Below are 23,002 nucleotides of genomic sequence, written 5' to 3'. Positions count from 1 at the left end.
GGTAAATTCTACATTCTGAACTTGAGAAAATAATAGCTCTGGCTTCTGGTGCCTTGGCTTGCTTCCTATGTACCCAATAAATGTTTGAGTATTTGTGTGTTTATGTTCAGTAGGGATAGGGAATATAAATGTATGGAAAAGATAAGGGGGAGTGTAACTAGCAGGGGAGACAAGTTCTGCTGATTTTTCATACAACATAGAAAGAATGGCAAAATCTGGGCAATAAAACTACTTTTCTTTCTGTTGTTGAGTGGGTCATAGGTGTGTGTGTGTGTGTATACATGTGTATATATATGTGTGTGTGTGTGTATATATATATATTATATATATATGTGCATCTAATGTTAGCAAAATGAATGCCATACTAATAATGTGCTCTGGTTTCTGTCTTCAGAATTCTCCCATAAAGTACTGTTCTCCAGATAATTCATCATACATACTACTTCTTTAAATAAAAAGCTCTTCTACAAATTTTAGCCGGACTTTCTTTATGGACATGTAGCAAGTGGGGGAAAAAAAATACCATGCCCAATATTAACCACCCCATCCAACTGAAGAGAGCAGACTCCATCGCGGTTCCCTCACTGTGCCTTTCAGGATGAACTCTCCCCACGTGGAGGTATTGTGTTCTTTGGTCCTGTTGCCCCTATGCACAGAACTGCAAGTAGGGGGATGTGGCCGCACAGCAGAAGTAGCTGCTCCCTGCACTGATTTTGAGTTTCAAATCACATTTCAAGAGATGCAATAGCTTCAGGGACTTCTTGTGAGATGATGCGACTCTTTCATCTTATCTTTCTCATCCCAAATTGCTAATTCTGCAGAGTAGCTTCTTTATCTGTAATGCAAAGATTCCAAAAGCATACTTCCCTGAAAATGTGAGGGCACAGGCACAAACTGGGGAGCTGCACCTGAGCAAATCTAGAGATGTAGTATCCAGTGCTCTACGTTCTACAGAGATGTATATAAAAGTACTTTGCAGAAGTGAGCATTCTGAGTAAAATATTCAAATGCAGGAATACAGATTAGCCATTGCTATAGCAACCTGTATATTCTCTTCAGTTAAAACAAGGAATTACAAAATATCAGTTCTACATCTTAAAGGATAAAGACCAAAGATTCATTCTTTAAAGTTACCATATGGGTCAGTCACAGTCTGGAACATACCTGCTGCATGTAGACTGAGGATCTTTTCCTGCATGTTGCTAGGTAGTATTTGTTTCTCTTTCCATTTACTGAGATGCATTAAAAGAGGATTTTATGTGCAAGCAAGAACAACAAAGCAAAATCTCCAAGTATTTCAATCATTTTTTCTGTTGTATTCTGGAAATATTCAGTTTTGTGGATGTGGGCTTCTGTGCTTTGATGCTGTTCCAGTAAGATACTGGAAAGTGAATTTGTATGTTGTATCATTCATTTGAGGGCTGTTGAACAGATCAAAAGGGATTGCATAGAGAGCATGTTGGGTTGCTAGAAGGTTGCTTCACTCAACTTTTGCAATGAAAAGTTAATAAGCATATATTAAAATAAAAATCAATTATCAAGATTAATACTAAGTAACCTGGATTAACTCAGGCTTGATAGTAGAATTGCTTCAGATAACACAAGAATAAGAATAATTTGATAAGTTTTCCTTTGATAAGGTAAGTTTTTTCTTGGAAGTGATCACTTATTAAACTTCATTAATTTGCAAAGCTTACAATTTTGAAGATATAACTGATATAGGAAACAGAATGATGTGTCTGGAAATCAGCATGTATTGATATATGTCCATGTGTACAAGCATCTAGTTTACTCATATAGTAAAATAAGAGCTCGTTTACCTGTTTCTACTTCAAAGAAAGGTTTCTAACATTATTGTAATAGGCAAGCTGGGAAAATTTTAGTACAACTTTATGAAAGGAACTTTCCTCAGCACACTTGTTGGAATATGCTTTGCTTGTGCTAATCATGCATTGAAGCAATGCAGAGAGATGGGAGAAGGATGGGAAAAATGCAGCCTTCCATGTTTCTGATGATTCTTAGGAAGCATTTCTGTGGTGAGATGCCATCTAACAAGTTGAGAGAGTAATATTTATCTAATGTAAGAGCCTGTGGCTCCATATAAGGCTCGTGATGTTATTGGTAGAAACCTAACGATATTTTTTTCCTCACTCATAACCTACCTTTTTTTCATGCTGAAGAATAGATTGCCAGGACTGGTTGTGGAATTGTCATCCCTGGAGCTTCAGCTGTCCAAAGTCATGGCTAGCATGTTTGAGTGTCACTTTTGTCCTGAGGCTGGACAGGGATCCTCTCTGGCCTGCATTTCAAGTTTTTATAGCCGTTGGTCTAATAAAAATAATTACTACTTCCCTCTGCACCTTTGACTTGCTGATCTTCTAATGCTGGGGAGGCAGAAGGAAATGCACAGGCCAGTTGGTTATATTGCTGTTGGGAAATAAAAAAAAAATAAAAATAAAAAAAATTAGTAGCTGACCAAACATTGAAAGAGAGGGATTTTTGGTGGCTTTTTTTTTTTTTTTTTCTTCCCATGATATCAACTTAGTTTTCATAATTTATTTACATATATGTGTGTATATATATATATATATACATATATATATATATATATATGAGATACCATTTTGACTTTATAGAAACCAGAATGCCTGACAAGCAACTATATCAGTGTGGGAACTTTTAAAGTTCCTGCAAGTCATAACCTTGAAATATGTTGTTTGGTTTAATATAACAGATTGGAGATGTTAATATCTTTGTAGTGCTTTTTTTTATGCAGTGTTTGTGTGCTCGTGTTTTTGTTGCCGTTTGCTTTAATTTGTTTCTTAGCAATTAAGTACATCTTCAACAGAAAAAATGAGAAAGCTTTCTGTGGATTTTTTTCCTTTCCTTTGTTTTCCAGAAGCTCATAAAGTGAAGAATGCATGTGCATTTTATTAATTCTGTGATTAAATTGTAGGTTTTACATTTTGTTTGCTAGAAAATGTAAAATCATTAAAAAGACTCCTGGTTTCTGGATGAATTTCAAGCTGCTGGAGCTTAGTTTTCTTAGCTACATTTTATCTCTCTTCCCATGACTAGATATTGTGTGACACCGTACTTCAGTACATTCTAACAGATTTTAAATGAACGTTTTCTAAATTAGTGAAAGAAAATTAGAAAATTTCCAGGGAAATCCCTTGCTAGATAGCACATCTGTCAGTGCATTTCAAGCTGGAGTAATTTTCATCAGCTACCATCAGCAGTTTTGTTCAAAACTCAAATAAAATGTTTGCTAAAGGCAAATACAATTATTTTAGAGCATATCTCAAACTTTGGTCAAGCACCAAATATTTTACTGCCGAAACTGTAATGTCCCAACTTACATCAACAATGAACCAGTTAAATAAAAAAACTAGCAGAAGCATCTGAAATGACGCACAATAGTGTGAAAATCTCTTGAGACATTCTGTAAGCAAAGTGAAATAGAAATGACTACACTTTCAAGTACTGATAATATGCAGAGATGTTTGTCTTCATCACTAGCTGAAAATGTGGCATATCACTATGTAAATTTGATTTTACTCCTAATTAAATATTTAAAAAAAACCTTAGCTTTCTGTTGGCCTTTTGAGAAGATAGAATATTCCAGGTACAACATCTTATGGTTTGATATTACTGTAAACATTGCTTTATATATGTAAGATCTGTTGACAAAGTGTAGTGAAACATTGTTGATTTGAACAAAGAATGTCTTCCAAGTATTCTCTGAAGACATATTCTAGCTAGAATATAATAGATTTCACTTCTTTGGTCCAGCAGATATTCAAGACCGCTGACAGTTTTACACATGAGGTTAGTAAATGAGAATGTTATTTTCTTAATTATTTTCTTAAATATTTGGACAAATAGTCTCTGAGAAATCTGTTTTTTGCACATTTTATTTTTCTTGTCAAATGAACAGTAAATATGTGATGACTTTCAAATTATTGAATATCCACAAAATTCATTGTAATTTGAAGCACATTATGCTGTTTTAGAGCTCAAGTACTCCTTAAACTGATGTAGGATCTGGTTCTGGTCTTCTGTCTTCTGGGTGTAACTCTTCTCACTTTTGATGAGCAACTTGCATGTCATCTCAAAGAAATTAGGACTGGAAACTATCCAGCTTTCTAGAATCTACTGTCATGACTCAGATGACAGGACTGTTTGTGTAGAACTTCCACACAAGTGATGTCAGGGTGCTGTTGCAATTCTTTTTGATGCCTTGAGAGCATGCATGTGCAGTCTGGAGAGGGAGGCACTGAAAGAGGGTTGCCATTGGAAAGGGACTTAGAACCATAGAATCATTAAGGTTGGAAAAGACCTTCAAGATCATCTGGTCCAACTATCAAACTTGCATATACATCTTAAAAGTCTTTATCACCTTTCACCTGCAAGGTGCAAGGGGATTTCTAGAGGGAGAAAGAAGGCACTGCAGAGCATACTGGAGCAATAGCATTTTTCCTTGACTCCCATGTATGCTTCTGGCTTAATATCTGCCTATGTTCACAGGAACTAGCAAAGGGAACATGTCAGTTACTGTTGTTGTTGAGATTAAAAATGGAATGCCTTTGATAAAAATTGAAAGGACAGTCCCCCAACATGTCTTCCTCTCCCCGGTCTCTTATGCTAATACATAATAGGTGTTAACAGAAGCAGCACTTGGACCATTCCAAGCAATTCAAGAGAAAGCTCAGAGAAAGCCTTGCTGAATTTACCAAGCCTAGGCAAGCTCGGTATTTTATTTTTCTAATGGAAATGTTTTTAACCAAGCTTTGTTCATTACCACTTCTGCATGTAAATCAGAGAGATTCACAATGAGATCATATTTCTTTCTTTGTATATAAATGTTACACATACAAACTGCACAGAAAGAATATGATTAAGAATGCAAAAGCAAGTAGTTGAGAGAAGAGAGTGTTAGCATTAAAGTTGGCATTGCAACCTAAATTCAGCTTCTGTTATGCATATGCATTATGATAAACTCTTTAACTGCAAAATCTTATAGTACTTTTCCAGGAGACTTCTTCCTTACTCAGTACATGATATGGACAGTACTCAATTAATGAGCGGCTATTTAAGATGTTGTTTTGTCCTTACTGTTTGATGTGTGGCCTTAAGCATTATTTACATCACATCATTCAGACCCGGCTCAGAAGTCAGAATTATTAATTTCCTCATAGGCTTTTCTATGATGCTCATCACTACAGTATCCAAGTGCTTCACAGGTTTTAAATTAAATTTATCTCCACAAAGCTCCAGTGAGGGAAGTGGTATTATCTCTGTTTTACAGATGGGGAACTGACAGAGATTAAGGTCAGAAAAAAATCACCAAATTTGGTTGCACATTTTAAGACATAAGTTTGGGTTTATAGTGCAATTCAGATTGTGTAGTGCTTATTGTGTTCAGAAAACTGCACTTACTACTTCAGCTTCAGGTGTGCTTTCCTCATGTCTAGAAATGTACCCCCACATCCCCAGTGTATAAACAGGAAATTTAAATGGCATTACTCATCGCTAACAAGAAGTTCATGTTTGCTACCTCATGTAGCATCACAGAGGATCTCTGAGCTTTCTCGGAAAGAGTTTCAGTGAGTCACTTGCAGAGCTGAAGAGACAGTGGCTCCTGTTGAAAGCTCTACTGTATGATTTTATTATTAGACTGTTTCTTAATGGTTGTACATAAATTGGGGGTACACAATCCATCTGAATTCTTATATTTGTCAATTTTTGATTGCTTGACATTTGCAATGGAGAAAGACTAATTGGGAATATTGAAATTTGTGATCCAGTTAATTTGGGGAATGAATATTAATTGAGAAACCATGTTGATTAAAATTTGCTGGCTATTTTTTTCTATTATACATATTAGGAGGATCTTCACAAATTTACATTCATTTACTTTCTTAGTATATTCAGATTTATTTCCTCTGTGAAGACATTCTACATCCCAAAAGATTCATGAGTTAATCTAGCAAAATAATTTTCCTTTGTTTAGGAAAACTTTAATTGGCTGTTTATACGTGTTATATCCACATTTTATATAGTAAGTATATAAGGTGGGCAGGGGTCACCTAATGGCTCTCTACAAGTACCTGAAAGGAGCCTGTAGTAGAGTGTGGGTCAGTCTCTTCTCCCATGCAGCAAGCAGTAGGACGAGGAGATGGCCTCAAGTTGTGCCAGGGGAGGTTTAGGTTGGATATCAGGAAAAAATTATTCATTGAAGAGATTGTGAAGCATTGGAACGAACGAGCTGTCCAGAGAAGTAGTTGAGTCACCATCCCTGGAGTTATTTAAAGTAAGTGTGGATGTGGTGCTTACAGACACAGTTTAATGGTAGACTTGGCAGTGCTAGGTTAATGGTTGGATTTGATGATCTTAAGGGGCTTTTCCAACCAAAGTGATTCTGTGATAAATACAGTGATTGGGAGTCTCTCAACCAAGATGGGTATATTTGTATATTTTCCCAAAGCTCTTTGAAATCTTTAGCTGACAATTATTACAGAAGTGAGATGTTTTTCAGTGTGGCTCTGCTTATGAGAGCAGTGGCCATGTATGTTACAATTGCCTAGCTATTTGCAGAAGCAGTTTCTTTAAATGCTTTTTTAGTGTTAACCTACATGTAGCTTGTTATTAGACTACATTCCTGCTGTTGTGCCAAGTGCATAGATTTTGTGGAACTGGAAGGCTACTATACATGTAGAAAGTTGGGAGGCTTTGTCCTCGCTATGAAATGGACTTGCATAAGCAAATAAATTTCTTATAACAAGAGAAAATGAAATTTTCAGTAGCTTCAGTCAGGGTCCCTTGTGCTAACAGCTGTAACCATTTCCGGGCTGCTCTGAAACAGCTATTCCCAGAGCTTTATGGTATTGCTGTGACATTATTACAGAACAACTTCTTGCTTTGGGGGAAAAATGAAAGTTAGCGAGAACTTTGCTTGTCTAAGTAGAACTACCAACTGGGCAGCTTGTGTAGTACATATGGATCATGGAAATATTCTTCTAAATAATAAAGGGAAGGCAAATTAAATCCATTATTTAACAGCTGTGATAGTAGTCCAAATTTTTAATTTTAAATAACTGATTTGTTCCCACTTTCTGTAAAATATTTGATCCTGGTACTCAAGTAGTTAAGGCTGTAGTGCATGGCTGTGGAAATGAGCTAGCAATCTGTTTTACAAGTTATCTGTCCAGTGGAAACCAGTGCAGTCTGAGGAATTCACAAATAAATCAGAGTTTCAGCTTTGACAAATGCCAGCCAAATTCTTGAACCTACAGAGGGACCTCCAGCTTAGTTCTCTGCCAGTTTGCTGAGCTTCAGCCTAAACATTCATCCTGCAGATTGTAGATTAAGATTTAATCATGTCTATAGATTTCTAATTACTCATGAATATCTTATTAGAAAGCCTTGCTGGCAAGGAACTCCAAAGCACTTTCAGTAAATTATACAGAAATTTGTTCCAGAATTAGTTGCAGAGCAGTCATCTGGCACCCAATTCTTGTTTAAAATGTTATCAAGTTTACTGACAAATGAGAATATAATACTGTCTCAGTTACTCCAATTCACCATGTGACCATAAATGTTTTTTTTTAATCTTGAAAAGTTAAAAAGAATAACACTAAAACATTTTTGTTGATGCCTGAAGTGATGTGGAGTTGGAAAGAAAGCCAGAAATGCAGCAGAAACGTACAGAATTATTTGCTTGGTTTATAGCTTGATTATGTGACTCATGCAATTCTGTACGGTAAGACTAGGTCCAGGGATAATCATTGAAACTGCCTAAAAGGAAACAAATTCAGGAACCTTGGGGTAGTCACAGATGGATTAAATTGCATGCTTTTCAGGATATTTGGCAAAAATAAAATAAAAAACAAGCTGGAGAATGATGTGCACGTACAGTTACAGTTATAATTAGTAAATGCTATGACATACTTATGTCATAAGACCATTATTATCATACAATTGTAGAAATCATGCATAATTAAAACTTTTCCTATGTTTAAAGAAACAGTTTAAGAGTTCTTCAACCTTACCAAAGGTGCAGGCCAGCATTTTGAAAATGCAGGTCAAGGCTATTTACCGTAATACATTCCTCTCTGATCTTGACTTACCTGCAGTATTTATGCTGCACAGTGTTAGGCAGAAATACCTTCCTACGTGCATACTTTTGAAATTTGACTTAAAAGATATGGACAAGACTGTCTTTGACTTCTCTTGCTTGAGAAAATTAACTAAAGAGGAAATGCTGGAGTTGCTGCATCCTGGTTATACTTTCTGACTTCTCAGAGTCACCTACTGAAGCTAGAAAACTGAATGATACCTTTTAGTGGTTAACTTACTAAGATCTCACATCTACTGTGGAAAAAGGCTCATAAAGTAATTTCAGGTGAAAATATTGAAATAGAAAGTGTCTTGGGAGATGTATGCAGCAGTGATTCCTATTTCAGCAGGTAGTGCAGTGTTCATCATTTTACTCTAGATAAAGCTTACTGCTGCAAGAAGGTGTTGTGCATCTATCCTATCCTATTTCTCCATTCTCTGTTGTTCCAATTTAAGAGCCGTAGTTTCACAGATGCTGTATCAGGACACCATACTATAACCTATAGTTCGTTACTTATGTGTATATTACCTATAGTTACTATGTATATACAGAATGTGAATTGTTGAAAATCAGGGGGAATGTACAGAGAGGGAAAGTAAAACCTAGAGCAGTGTACAGCCTTTTTCAGACTGATTTCTTTACTCATAACCCCCATTCTTTACAATAGTTCACCAACAAGTGCAGTCCTTTAAATATTTGTGTTACATTTATTAACTCAGATGAAACGCTTGTGGAGAAACTTGGATATTGAAGGAATTGCTCCAAGTATAGCAAATCCATAGTATTACAGAGGGAAAACCATGCTGTAATATTAATATGTTGCATTCAGAATGAAATTAAATGTGATTTAATTTGAATCATTCCATAGTTTTATTATTCAAGTATTATTTTTACTTCACATGGGCAAAAAGTGTGGTCAGGAGCTGCTGTGTGTGTGGACTTTTTCTTTTTTTTGAATATCCGGAAGTCCTGGCTGTTTCATTCTTTCTGTTGATAATTTTCTTTTTAGTAAGTCTGGATTTACTTTGACTCTGCAGTCCTTTAGTTAAAGTAGTTTCGCCTGAAGAGAGTGAAACTTTTGGGATCTTTCAGTTTCTCTGGTGGTAAGTATCAAAAAGCTTAAAGTACAAAATACAATCAGGACAAAAGAATAAAATACAGTAGAGCAATCTTTAAGGTATGTACTGAATCCAATAGTTTCTTTTTTTTTTTTTTTTTTTTTTTTAAGTGACAATACTGGTTTCTTAGTGCCATAATGTACATCGTGACAGTGCATCACTCCCGCCTCTTGCTGGTTCTGATGAATGTTCAAAAATGCAGTATAGTTAAAGCTCTAATACCACATATGGGAATGCTCTAAAAAAAATCACACTGCTGGGAAAACCTCTCTAACATTTTTTTAATGCTCTCAGTGATCATGTTGACCTATCTTATATTTGCCCATCCCTGGAGCCACATGAGATCATGTAGCACGATGTTTTAAGTTTAAAAAAGAAAAAAGAAAAAAAAAAAATAATACCATGTAACATCTATTGCTCATTGCACACTTATTTTTGTCATGATTTTTGTATTTATGCAATTTCTTGTGCTGGCCCTGAGTTGTGTGGCCCATCCTTTTGCCATGGCACAGACTTGATCTGATTCTCTCTTTCTAATTGTTTAATACCATCATAGAATTTTGGTAAGAGCCATTTCTCTCTCCTCCCCATGGACTCTTACTCCTTGAATCTTTTCACTTAACTGCAAGCAGCTTGTCTTCTGCAACTCTATTTACTGCATCTCTTCTATCCAATACTATAGATGTCTAAATCACATTCACTCGAAGGAAACAGTAAGACACTTCAGGGGAAGACTTAGTCTTGGTATGTGTTACTAAAGCCTATAAAGTGACTTTATATAGTGCTATATAAGTAATAAATAAGAATGCTAAAACATGACAGCTTTTCTTCTCTCTGCATTTTTAAAGCCATCTTTTTCTACTGAAGGGTAAAGCAAAAAAATATTCCTAGCTGTTCCACCGCATTAGCTCGTAGTTTGTAGCCTCAGAAGAGATGAGTTTAAACTCCTGTTTTTCAGAGTGCAGGGTGCTAGTCTCAGTAGCAACCTTCTTCCCCCATCTCTACCTTCCCTAGGGTAGAGTTCCTTACACTTACGTATCTCAAGCAATGTCCCAATCTTCCATTGTTCCTCTAGCACGTAAGGTAGCCCTAGGTAGCCACCCTGGAAGAAGGGATTTTCACAGTATAATTTCCGTCAGTTGTTGCACAGTGTGTAGCATTCCCTTGAATTTTTCCTTTTCTGCCTTTCAACTTTCTGCTTTAGAAAACGGCATGATCAGTATTAATATTTTTTCCCTGATAAAAATAGAAATGTCTGGTGAAGAAGTTTGTGAAGATCTAGATCAACAGTCTTGCACTGGGATTCTGTTTAAAGGATTATCGCTTGGAACATCGCTGTGTGTTAAGTTCATGGCTGTGTGTTTTGGCATAAAATGGACATAAACCTGCTCCGGTATAATGCAAGACAGGAATTTTATTTCATGTTAGTCATAATAAATGTTTGTTTGGAAAAAGCAAAGTTTCATGTATTTCTAGGGTGTCAAAATAGCAAGGATGTTTTAATGTGATATTTAGAAACAAGTCCTAATGTAAGGAAAAATCAAGCTGTTATCTGATCACACAGACAGACATTGAGCTTCCACTGCCAGAATTATTTCTCAGGATGGTTAGACGCTGTATGAGTCATCTTCTAATAAACACAATATACAAATAGACAGTTGAAGTATGTAAAGCGTGCTTAGCTTTTTCATGACTGTTCTCAGACCTCATTTTTCTTTGTTTAATGGATTATACAGTTCTTCTGACTCCACAAATCTTTTCATTTATTGTGTATAACTTTGCACTCGTTACCTGAATTATAAGGAACAAACAAGTTGGCCTAATTTGTATTCCAAAATACTTGTTGTAGAAATGAATTTGACAAATAATTCTACATAATTTAAAAATATTTATGCCCTCTATGCATATTATAGGTGGTATATTGCTCTTGCTGTCTAGCTTGATTCTGTGTTTGTTGATTACCTTGTCAATGTTGTGATTGCTGTACAATGTTGCTACAGAGCTGTTCGCTTCCTTTTAGGTGTCTGTATCCTTCTCAGTCAACAACGATGTATGTGTCTGGAAGTTTGAATTTCCTATTTATTTATTTATTTAATGAAGACTGTAAATGTCATAGGAATGACAGACCAGATAACTGGGAGGGAAGTGTGAGCTATAGACAAGCAGTTTAATGCCTGAAGAGGAACAAATTTGAAAAATTGTTCCATCTTTCTCTGCTGAGCATGATGTTACATGGTATGGAATGTCTCCCTGGCCAGTTAAGCTTGTATGTCCTGGCTGTGTCCACTCCCAGTTTCTTGCCCACACCCAGGCTACTCACTATGAGTAGGAAGAATGGGAGAAAAAGAGAAAGCCTTGTTCAGTTATAGCTAAAACATCTGTCATCGGTATTGTTTTAGTCACAAATTCAAAATGCAGTGCCATGCAAGCTACTATGAAGAAAGTTAACCCTATCCCAGTCAGATCAGTATGATTAGAAACTAGGTAATTTTCATCAGGATCCATTCACGAGGCCTCCATCAGGTTGCTGTTCATGATGCTATTAGTGTTACCTGGATTGTGCTGTACTCAGGGCAGGGTGCTACTTGGTCAGTAAACTTTGTGTAGACATGTTCTTGGGTCTCCTGGTGTAAACCAAGAGCTACAGACAAGCAGTTGGAGAAGAGGAGAAAGGGGCCGTTCTTGTCATGGTCACTCCCTAGGCAAATCTGCTGTAGCAGCAGTACTGGAGCTTGCAGGTGCAAGACTGTGAGGATAACAGTGTGAGAGCAGAATGGAAAAACACAGCCCTTGGGGGGCTGGGAAACAGTACTGCTGCAGTGTGGGTGAAAGGGATCAGATAATTTAGCTTGTTTGACTATGCTAAGAAAACAATACGATGTTTAAATAGTAATAATTTTGATGTTTTATTTGCTGCTAGATTAAGCAGGTGAAGCCACTTGTACTGGATTCAAGTCTATCATAATCTGTGTATGATGTAAGAAATCACTCCCTGTCAACAATACCAAGACTGGTTGCATGCATCACATTTAATGGGCTTTCTGTTCAGTAGCTTCTGTGGGCGGTGAAAATGGAAAACAATCTGCACAATCTTCTCCCTTCAGTGCCATGTAGAGCATTAAATACCAACCCCATTGAGAGAAACTAAGCTTTGGCTGTCAGATGCTTGAGCACCTTTCCTAGTTTTATAATAATTTCTGGCTTTTTCAGAACAGAAATAGCAATGGGATGCTATATTTTGTCTGTCAGAGACGGTCGTTTTTCGTTGTTTTATTTTAATTAGAGGTCTTTTTCTGAAATTGTAAGAATTCAAAATATCTAGTTAAATCTTGTACAAGGGCAAGAGTGGAGGATGCTGAGACATAGCCCCTGTAGGAAGAAAGGGATAGTAGAAAAAATTAGTAATTTTATAATATTTTTTGTTAGTGTTTTTAAGTTCTCTTTGATCAAAGTGGCAAATCCTCACTATTAGGAACAAGAAAATTCATTGCTATGTGCTTGGGTTAAATAAGTAATAGTCTGAACTGTGTGGATTTCATCTTCACAAAGTAGCAGCAATGGGAGGGAATAATTTAAAAAATGGTAAAGCACGACAAGAGAGGAGACAGCATGCAGGGCAGTTCTTCATAGTACGACATTCATTGAATGTGATGAGTTCAGATGTCTAAGTAGAAATATCTCTCTCTGCACAATAACACCTTTTAGAGGGAAAACATCCAAATATACATTAAGTATATAATTGTGGGGGATAAAGGGCAGTTTAGGAAATGCCATAGGAAAATCTGAAGTTAGCCACAAGCATCATTAACTGTAGATGATATGCATCATTTAACCACTCTGTGTTACACAAGTTGTCTTATCTTGTAGATTAAAAAAAAAAAAAAGTAAAACAAAAACAAAAAAATGTTTTTTTGTAAAACAAACAAACAACAACTACTTATGCCATTTTGCTGTGTTTTAACATAGAAACTGAGTAGCGGAATAAGGATTGTCAAAATTAACGAACAGGTAACCTTAATACAGTAATATGGAAAACTTTAAATTAAAAATACTTCTCTCCTTGTTTCTGAAATATTCCTAATCATTAGAACAGAGAGATAATTGTATTATAATTGGCTTTTTTCAATATACACATTTTAAGTGAGCAGCCCGTTTTGCATTATCTTATGTTCTGTCCTCACAAGCAAATTTGTAGTTTCTCTAGAACACTACTAATGCAACTGTCCAGTACAAGTCCTGAGCTTTGTTCCCAGCAGGTGGTGACCTCAACACCTCCTAGCTAAGGACAATTAAATGTACGATAAAATAAAAGGGTGTTATGGAGTACCAGCACTGCCTCAAGTAAACATCCAGGTGGGAGGTCTGTAAAGGCAGGAAGAATTAGTGCAATCTCTCCTTATGGGCACTACAGGGAAAGTCATTTCCAAAGGTATTCTAGACTATTGGTCTGTGGTGATGACACATGACAAGTATACACTTATTTTGTGTATTTGAAGCCAACATTTTTACAGCATCCACTATTCAAGGCTAGGTTGGATTGGACCTCAAGAAAACTGATCTAGTGGACTGTATCATGGCAGGTTGTTTGAAGTAGGTGATCTTTAAAGCTCCCTTCTAACTGAAACCATTCTATGATCTAAAAATATAAAGCACAAAACTAAACCCTCAGCACCCCAAACCAAGTACATTGGGAGAATTGACACCTAAGTTTAGATTTCTTCTCAAAATTACATTAAATGTATGAGTAGCATTTCTAGTGGCTGGGTAAATATGACTGTTCTTGAAATTTTACAAAACTGGTAATATTTAAAAATATGTCAGTATATCTCCAGTCTACAACTTCCTCGTAAGGGGGTGTCGAGAGGCAGGAGACGTTTTCTCCATTAACACCAGTGACAGGACCCGCGGGAACGGGGTTAAGCTGAGGCAGGGGAAATTTAGGCTGGACGTCAGGAGGGTGTTCTTCACAGAGAGGGTGGTTGCACACTGGAACAGGCTCCCCAGGGAAGTGGTCACTGCACCGAGCCTGTCTGAATTTAAGAAGAGATTGGACTGTGAACTAAGGCACATGGTCTGAACTTTTGGGTAGACCTGTGCGGTGTCAAGAGTTGGACTTGATGATCCTTAAGGGTCCCTTCCAACTCAGGATATTCTATGATTCTATGATTCTATGATCTCAACATTTTTATTAATTTTAGCACTCTTACTTTTAAGGGTATAATGTAGAGTGCCAATGTGAGGGTTTGTTTTGTTTGTTTGTTTGTTTTTTGTTGTTTGTTTGTTTCTTCCCCTCTAGTAGAGGTTATACAGATTTGAGATCTGTTGTGACTGTAAAATTAGTCCACTTGTTATATTAGCCTTTAACACTATACTCCCACCTACAACTACAGGAACACAGCTTGAAGGAAATTTAATTAGGAAAATGAGGGAGATGAAAAAGGCCATGTAATATATACGCGCAATATGAAGAAGAGTAAATACACTTTTTATCTGAATAGTCAGAATAGAAACTGTGTTAAACTGAGATGAAATTTTCTTTTATTAGAAATGGATTTCTTTCATTTTTTAACATTACTACCTAATTGCCCTCCTTATTACTGGGATTAAAAAGACTACTATCATTAAAGAAGAAACATCTTTCACAAATTATATTTAGATTATGGTTTTAGCTGGCAATGACCTTCTCATTATGTGAAAAATGGAGATCCCCAGGGGAACAGACTTAGTGAGGTGATTGCTATCAGCTGGGAAGCCCTGTGCACACACCATTTGCATCTCATGACCTGCATGCATACACCTGTACTGTATCAATTTCTGCTTGTTTACAGGTCATTCAAGCAATAAGCAGGTAGAATTCGGATGACTGAGAACCTGCTCTGCTGGTAGCAGTTTCCTGCCTCACTGCACTCTGGAATATTCCAGCCTTGCTGCAGTGTGCTGCTACATAGCCATGAGTTTTTCAGTTACAACCATTACTCATTTTCCTAATGTATTTTTTAGCATTTGTATTGGTGCTAAGCATAGATGATAACACTTTACAGAAAAAACACAAAGGATCACTAGGACAGAAAACAGCTTAAGTAATATCTAATAGATAATTGTTTAAGAAAAAAAAAAATAAAAAATAATCCCCTTTCATAATTAGAGAGGAGAATACTGGGGTCTGCAGTGTTTCATAGTGCAACCAATACAACCATCGCACATTTGAAACACATGCGTTAGTTATTTAGTCTGAAATGAGAGAAAGAAATACACTATTCAGGCATATTATTATATAGTAAGCAAATATGAAAGCATTTGATACATTAATTTTATGCATGAAATTTCAAAATGTTCTAATGATTATTTCAGTTCTAGATTCTGGGTCAGACCAATTGTGCTGTAACCTGATTTTTCAGACTCTTGCTTAGGGAGGTGTGAGGCCAGTGTTTTTATTGCACTCACTCTTCCTGGATGCATGCAGTAGGTATATTAAGACCATGTGGCACGGTTGATCTAAATTTCCCAGGCTGCGGTTACTGTGCGTGGATCCATTTCGAATTTTCAGAAAATGAATTTTTTTATTGCTTTTAAAGAATTTAAAATATTCATTAAGATTAGAAAAAGAGCAGTGGTGATCCAAACTCTATCCCAAATAGTGCTGTGTATGTTTATTTTGGCAAATATGTTGAGTGTATTTATGCAGGTTGTCAGCTCAGCTGACAAAATCTTTTTTGAGTATCTCTCCAAAAATAAAGAAGAATATATGATTAAAAATATATATATTTATATATATATATATAAAAAATATATATATTTAAAAATATATATTTATATATATAAAAAATATATAATATATATAAACATATAAATATATATATATATAAATAAATATATATATGTATATGTGTGTGTATATATATATATATATATATAATTATATATAATTATATATAAATATATAATATTTATATATAAAGGATTCCATGCTGCAGCCATGGAGGAGACCACAGTGGAGCAGGTGGACCTGCACTGATGGAGGCTGTGGCCTGTGGAGGGCCAGTGCCAGAGCAGGCACCCAGCCAGACCTGTAGCCTGTGGAGAGGAACCCACACAGGAGCAGGTGACCTGGCAGGAGCTGCTGCCCATGGGAGACCCGGGTTGGAGCAGTTTGCTCCTGATGGATGGACTCCATGGTACGGAGCCGTGTGGGAGCAGTTCTTGAAGAGCTGCTGCCTGTTGGAAGCCCAAGCAGGATCAATCAGTTCAAGGAGGATGGCATCCCGTTGGAGGGACCCCACGGCACAGGGGATGAAAGTGACCAAGAAGGAGTAGTGGAAGTGTTTGCTTGAACAGATAGACGGAGTGGGATGCTAAGTTACAAAAAAATGTTTAGATTAAGAACCATGTGAAAATGGAATCCATGCCAAGGACTTGAAATGTAGGTATCCAGGCGTTTGAGTATTACTAAACACCGTAGGCTTGCAAGAAAAAAACTGCATCAAAAGACCCCATTAGACTCTAATAGTGTCTTTTCCTCCATCAAAGTAACTTATAAAACTGAATTTTCTGATGAGTCACGTGGTTCAAGTAAGGTAATACTATTGTAATGCTTTTGATGTGTCTGAAATACTGTGTCACATGAAATTTTTCATAACTTCATATTTTAATCTGCAGCATCTTGGATATTTCTGATTGAATTAAATATGTTAAATAATTTAGGGCTTAAAGACCTAAAATAGATACTGTTAGGATTGTGCCTTAGTTATTTAAGCAGGATTTTCATTGTCTCCAAAAGACAAGAAAATTTTAGTGAATGAAAGTGGGAATCTTTGGTTCTATGATTAAGAGAAAACATTGCATACAGCTATTGATCTTCACATCAGTTGCTCAAATTGGAAAGCATGGACAGAAAATGACCAACTAATTTGTTTTTCTTAGTTAACTGGTATTTCTTCAGTTGAGGTATTTAGTGGACAGGTTGATTTAGAAAATGTAGTTTCTTTATTTTGGAAGCCTCTATGTGCATTAATTCACAAAGGGCATGTGAAATATTATTTGTGCTTTTCTAAGCACGTATGACTCAAAATGTATATAATACACAACGAATGAAAACGGGAGGAAGAAATTAACTCTCTGTCCCAAATTTTGTAGCCCAACCAAGATGATTGGTTTTAGAAATCAATGTAAAAATCACGCTTTGGAAAGAAGTCACCCCTTCACATCAGTGATATTTTTGGAAAGGTTGGTGATACCTTGGTAAGCCCAGGAGGCACTTTCTTTCAGAAGCAACCCAGACAACTTGTCCAACTTATTCCTATTGCTCAGAAAAACAAAGTCAGTCTCATAATTATCTTAACTGTTGTCTCTTTCAGAACCCAGAGATTAACATTTATCATGCTGAGATTCGGGCAGCACATCATCAAGCCGTCCGTGGTCTTCCTGAAGACTGAGCTCTCCTTTGCTCTTGTGAACCGCAAGCCGGTGGTCCCAGGCCGTATCCTTTTGAGCAGTGCCTTGGCCATGGGTGCCTGTGTTCTGTGGAGAAGCTGAGGAAGGTTGGCATGCTCTGAAGGCCAGGTAGGATGTTGCGCGGATTTATTCTGAAACCAGGCGGTGGAACGTAATACGCTTGATTGGTGTTGCAGAACTGCCGAAAAGGGTTGCTTAGCAACTGTGACCTTACAGGTGAATTTCTATTGACCTTTTCACCACAGAAGATGTATAAACAACAGGTGCTACTAAAAGCATTTTAAAGTGTATCTGAGAGGATACTGTTTAAATTTCATATTATGCTAAATAACACATACTGCTTCCCTTTTAATAACGTCACTTATTTTTAGATGTGGTAACTTCTTTATGGAGGATTTGCAACTTCTTGTAGCTAAATGTACACAATTTGTCAAATGGCAGCAGAATGCTCTATGAAGACTATTATTTTTTGGGGGGGAACAGATTGCTTTGATTAATTTAGGTAGGAATGGATTAAATAAGCCATCTGTATAGCAAACACACTTTCTGAGGAAAAATGAATCCCCATGTTGTAAGCAAAACTTAGTTTTTAGAAGTTTTAAGGGAACTTGATTGTGCAAGATGCTAAATGCATCTATTCAGTTTATTTTATAATGTTGTGTATTATTTCATAGAACTCTGGTGCTACGTAACTTGTGCTGATTTCAGTGGCTGGAGGTTGAACTTTTCAGAAATATTCAAGACTGATCATTTCCACAGAGGTTTATGGTAAAATTTTAGTAAGAACTGTTAAGAAATGGCTGAATGCATGTTGGGGGGAAAAAAAGTCTGGAGTTCATTGAAAGCTTTTCTGTACTTTTCTTTTGTTTCTCATAATTTAATATATACTTTTAAATTTAGTAGCTTTTAATATAATTTTATATCTATAAAAGTATTTTATTCCTCTGAAATTTTGAATGTCCCTCTCTTCTCATTACTTCTGTATATTATAACTGTTCAGTGTAGAACTTCTTGGTGTACCTGTTTTGAATGTTTCTATTCATTCCAGAAATCAGATCAATAATAAATGTTATTATAATTGTTATTGTTATAATTGTTATATTGTTATTGTAATTGTTGTTATAATGTTATAATAAAAGTTATAAATGTATGACAAATATGCACAGACTTTATAGAAACTAAACATGTTACCATCAATATGTTTCAATGAATTAAACTAATTATTTTTCTCCAGTAAAAGTTTCTAAGCTATCTGATGTAAATTGACATGGCTTACAGAGCCGTCATGCTTTTAGGCAAAAAATGGCAAAATATGTTCAAAGATATCTAAAGACACTATCCCATTAGTCATTGTGAGTTGAGGAGCTTGTAAATTCTTGACCAGTATGTAGGTTTATGCATTGTGGAGGTAAATAAGTAAATTAGAGTAAAAGAGAGTAAATAAAATGTTTTCTGTACTGTATGTGGAAGTTTTTAAAACAATAGTTCTATTGTTATAGTTGTATGCAATAGTTATATTTTATTATTATATTGCTATTATATATATATAGTTATATACAATAGTTACATTGTATGTACATAGTTCTAAAACAAGAGTTCAATTCTGTTGGTTAGTTAAGTGAACAATGGCATCTGTTATTAAACAATGAAGAGGTATTTCAGATGAAAGAGTTGTTTTAAAGTTTTGTTAGCATCTAGAAGTGACAGTTTAAGGATCCTATAAAACTTAATTATTACAAGTTTCTTTCCTTCTTAAATAATTAAAGATTATAAACTCTAGTTGCATAGTTATTGCTGACTGTTTGGCAGATACATTTATTTGCTCAGGTTTAGCTTTGTTATCCATGTAATGAGTATTGCAGCATATTTTATAGTGTCACATTGTTTTAATAGCTCATGTGTTGTAATATATAATATAGTCTTTGTTTCTCTGTTGAATAAATGTTCAGATAATAAAACTCCAACACTTTCCCTCTCTCATTACACTAAGAAAAAAAAATTAGAAAAGATCTTAATGCAAAGGCTGGAACACAGTATGTAAAATAGAGCAATTTGCAGTTGTAAGCTTTTAAAATGTCTGTATAATGCAGCATTTGTCTCAAGACCTGGCAGTAACAAGTGTATTTTCTTTGTTTTATTGCAATAATTTTATCTGCCTTGTCTTTGGCACACTTATGACATTCCTTTTTTTTTTTTTTCTTTTTTTCTTTTTTTTTTTTGCCTGTAGAAAATAAAATATTAATGCATGTGAATTAGAGAGACAAAGGAAATCAGTTTGAAAGCCAGCTCACTCCAGGTGGTGGCTTTAATTAACTTGTAAGGTTGAAATTCCATCTTGAAACAGAACATAGGATTGGAGTTGTGAATTTGTTGTAATAGTTTTAAAATACAGTTGTGCTCTGAGAAATTTCAGTAAAAACAGTCTCATGGAAATCGCTGTTTTGTGATTTGAGCAATCCTAAAGCATGTTTACTCAGTTAACACATTAAAAGTTTTGTTTATTTCTATCTGTTGGTCCTGTGAATTCAGCTTGACACTTGAAAGTCAAACTGTGCTTGTAGTAACCAAGAGTAGGAATAGCAAGAACATAGTATTCCTGGCAAGGGAAAAGCTGTCCTGTTCCTGGAGAGAATGCCTTATCTGACTCAGCATTAGACTTCTGTCTAATGGGTGATGAACTTTTTTGCAATTGGAACCCCTTGAGGGAAGATGTAGTGGTTATTGCAAATTGTGGAATAAGAAATAGCTGGTACCTTAGTATGGAGCAGGTGGTATGTGACATTGAACTGGAATCTCTGCTGTCCAAGCAAAAACGTGCTCATTTGGTTGACACTACTAACAAACTCATTCACTTCTTTTGGCGTAACCAAACCGAGATGGAGAGCTATGCACGGCCAGTGTACAGAATTAGTGTTTGCCTTCCACTCCCCACCCAGGGGGCTCAAGAGGTCTTGATTAGTGACATATTGTTTTAGGGGGTGCTTTTTCCCCCGTTTTGTACAGAAATGTTGTGATGCTGTTTCAGCAATCCCTGTGGATTCTTATAGAGACAAGAGTCTAGATGGGAGTACTGTGTGCAGTGAAAATCTTAGAAGTTAGTTTGGGAGCAGGGAGGAGGTGAGCCACACACTGTACGTTTCCCAGCAAGCTTACACAGGTACAAATACCATGTTTCATGAAAAGTGGAGTCCCTGTTTCCTCTAAGTGCTGGTAACTTGCTGCTCTGTGAAGAGAGATTGTGAAAGTAGTCTGTTGCTGTCTTGAAAAACTACTAATTGTATTAGAGAAGGTAGCTATTCACTAGCTGCAATACTGCAAGGGGTGTTGATACTCACTGGATGCAGCCCTTCCTTCGCTCAGAATGCACAAGGCAAGAAGTGAATGAGCTCTAGTAGCTATGTTTCTGCTTGTCTTCTCAAATCATTTCATTCGTAGTCTTGCTGCTTCCATAGTTCACAGCAGAACTGTAGTGTGTTTTTAAGAAAATCCATCTGCTCCTTGATGTGGACTTTTTGCTCTTTAATATGGCTACAAATACTTTGTAGCCATACTACCATTTTATTGATGTTTTCCTAGCCATATGGCATGGCTTTACATGGTTTTGCTCACATCTTCAATAAATATGAACTGTGTTTTTTATCACTTTCTCACTGTATTGTGCAGGATGCTTGCTTTCATCTGGTGTTAAACATGAAAAATGAATTTGAACATTAGTAGAATCCATTTGGGAACTAGAAGTTTTTTTTTGTAAATAAAATTATTCATTTGTTATGTCCTACTTTTTTTTTTTTTTTTTTTTTTTTTTTTTTCCAGCAGACAAGATATTGATCTTTGGATTTCTGTTCAGGATGCCATAAGGAGAACTAGCACAACAGGAACACAGCAACATTTGTAAATTGATTGAATGCAATATGTAATGACAGACAAACATCAGATCTATGGCAGTACTATATTATACAAAGCATTTTTCAACAGTTTATTGAATTGGTTATTAAAAGAAAAAAAAAAAACACAACATGCTTTCCATCCGGGAATGATGAGCTGAGGGCTATCAGGACTAAGCAATTTTATAGTAATTCATGGTAGACAGTGCAGCACTTCCAATAAGCGCACATGTATGCACATATAATAAATTAGAATAAATCCTTTACATAAAAAAAAAATCATCCAGGATTGATTACAAAAAGGGCATTCAACTTAAAAAAATATATATATAAATAAATAAATAATAAAAAAAATCAAGCAAAGAAAAAAACAACAAACCGTTCAGCTGTTATATATTAAGTGTTGCCGGACTATTTGGTGTTACTCTATTCCATTGAGATCTGCTGTCTTCCACCACAAAGTATTCCGATTATAGGGAAATTGCGTATGTATAAGAACCAACATATTTTTTCTGTCAATTTCACCACTATATGAAGTTAGTGGTCATTCTTTGTTGCTGAGGCATTGCATTGTGCTGTTTTGTGAGTGACCGTGACTTGTTCCTTTCTTATAGAGTAGAGAAAACATTTGTTGGACCAGATGTTCCTTCAAAGATTTGATAACAGCCTAAGCTGCAGTGTAATTGTTCTGGATCTGTTGCATGGGGGGGATGCAATCTAGGTCATCCAATATAAGAATAGCATCTGGTTTGCTGTACAATGTACCTATCTGTGAGCTCTCAAGTATTATCAGAATTGTTGCATTACTTGAGACTGACATAGTCTTTATTGTGACAAAATATTTGCAGTTAAATCATTTTAATTAGCGTGGTGTGTTAAAATAATTAAAAGTAATTAATTTAGTTACAGTCCTGATAGATTTTTCCATTGAAGATTGGACATTGGTTCTGGAAAGACAAGTTCTCTCACAAGTTTGGTGAAAAAAAAGGTGCTTAGCATGAATATAAACTTTTAATCCTTCCTAAAGTTACAGAGCTGCTGTTTATTGTCATTTAGTTAGCTCGTACATTGAACATATATCACATCAGTATTTATGTTACATAATTATGAACTTTATGTATTTAAGCCCAAACAAGTGTTAATATTTGCCATAAAATGAGGCTTTAGAAAATAAAAATCAGTTATTGCAGAATGTAAATAATTGCATTTACATATTGAGATAATATACACTGCGCTGTTACAACTACACATGATACATATCCAGCCCTGTGGGAAAGTATTCTTTAGCGCTGGTTGCTGGAGCTTCATATACATTACTTTTGTTATTAGTTTGCATTAGCGCAATGTTAAGGAGCAGTTGTGAAGCGGTGCCACAGTGTGTCAGTTGCCTTTCAAGAAAAGAGCTAAAAATAGCTGTTTTCTGTGAA

General features: G+C 35.8%; 1 protein-coding gene across 1 annotated transcript in view; it reads left to right on the top strand.

Annotated features, from left to right (window-relative positions):
* FHIT (fragile histidine triad diadenosine triphosphatase) overlaps positions 1-23,002 on the top strand; it is a 564,596-nt gene that overhangs the window by 141,116 nt on the left and 400,478 nt on the right. The window contains exon 3 of the mRNA XM_032194486.1: positions 17,595-17,716. Coding sequence (XP_032050377.1) covers positions 17,617-17,716 — 100 coding nt within the window. The 5' untranslated portion in view covers positions 17,595-17,616. The remainder of the gene's footprint in view (positions 1-17,594; positions 17,717-23,002) is intronic.

Source organism: Aythya fuligula, chromosome 10, assembly GCF_009819795.1.
Source record: "Aythya fuligula isolate bAytFul2 chromosome 10, bAytFul2.pri, whole genome shotgun sequence".
In the NCBI taxonomy this organism is placed as follows: domain Eukaryota; kingdom Metazoa; phylum Chordata; class Aves; order Anseriformes; family Anatidae; genus Aythya; species Aythya fuligula.
The sequence above is the reverse complement of the archived record's forward strand: the minus strand, read 5'-3'. Positions and strand labels throughout refer to the sequence as shown.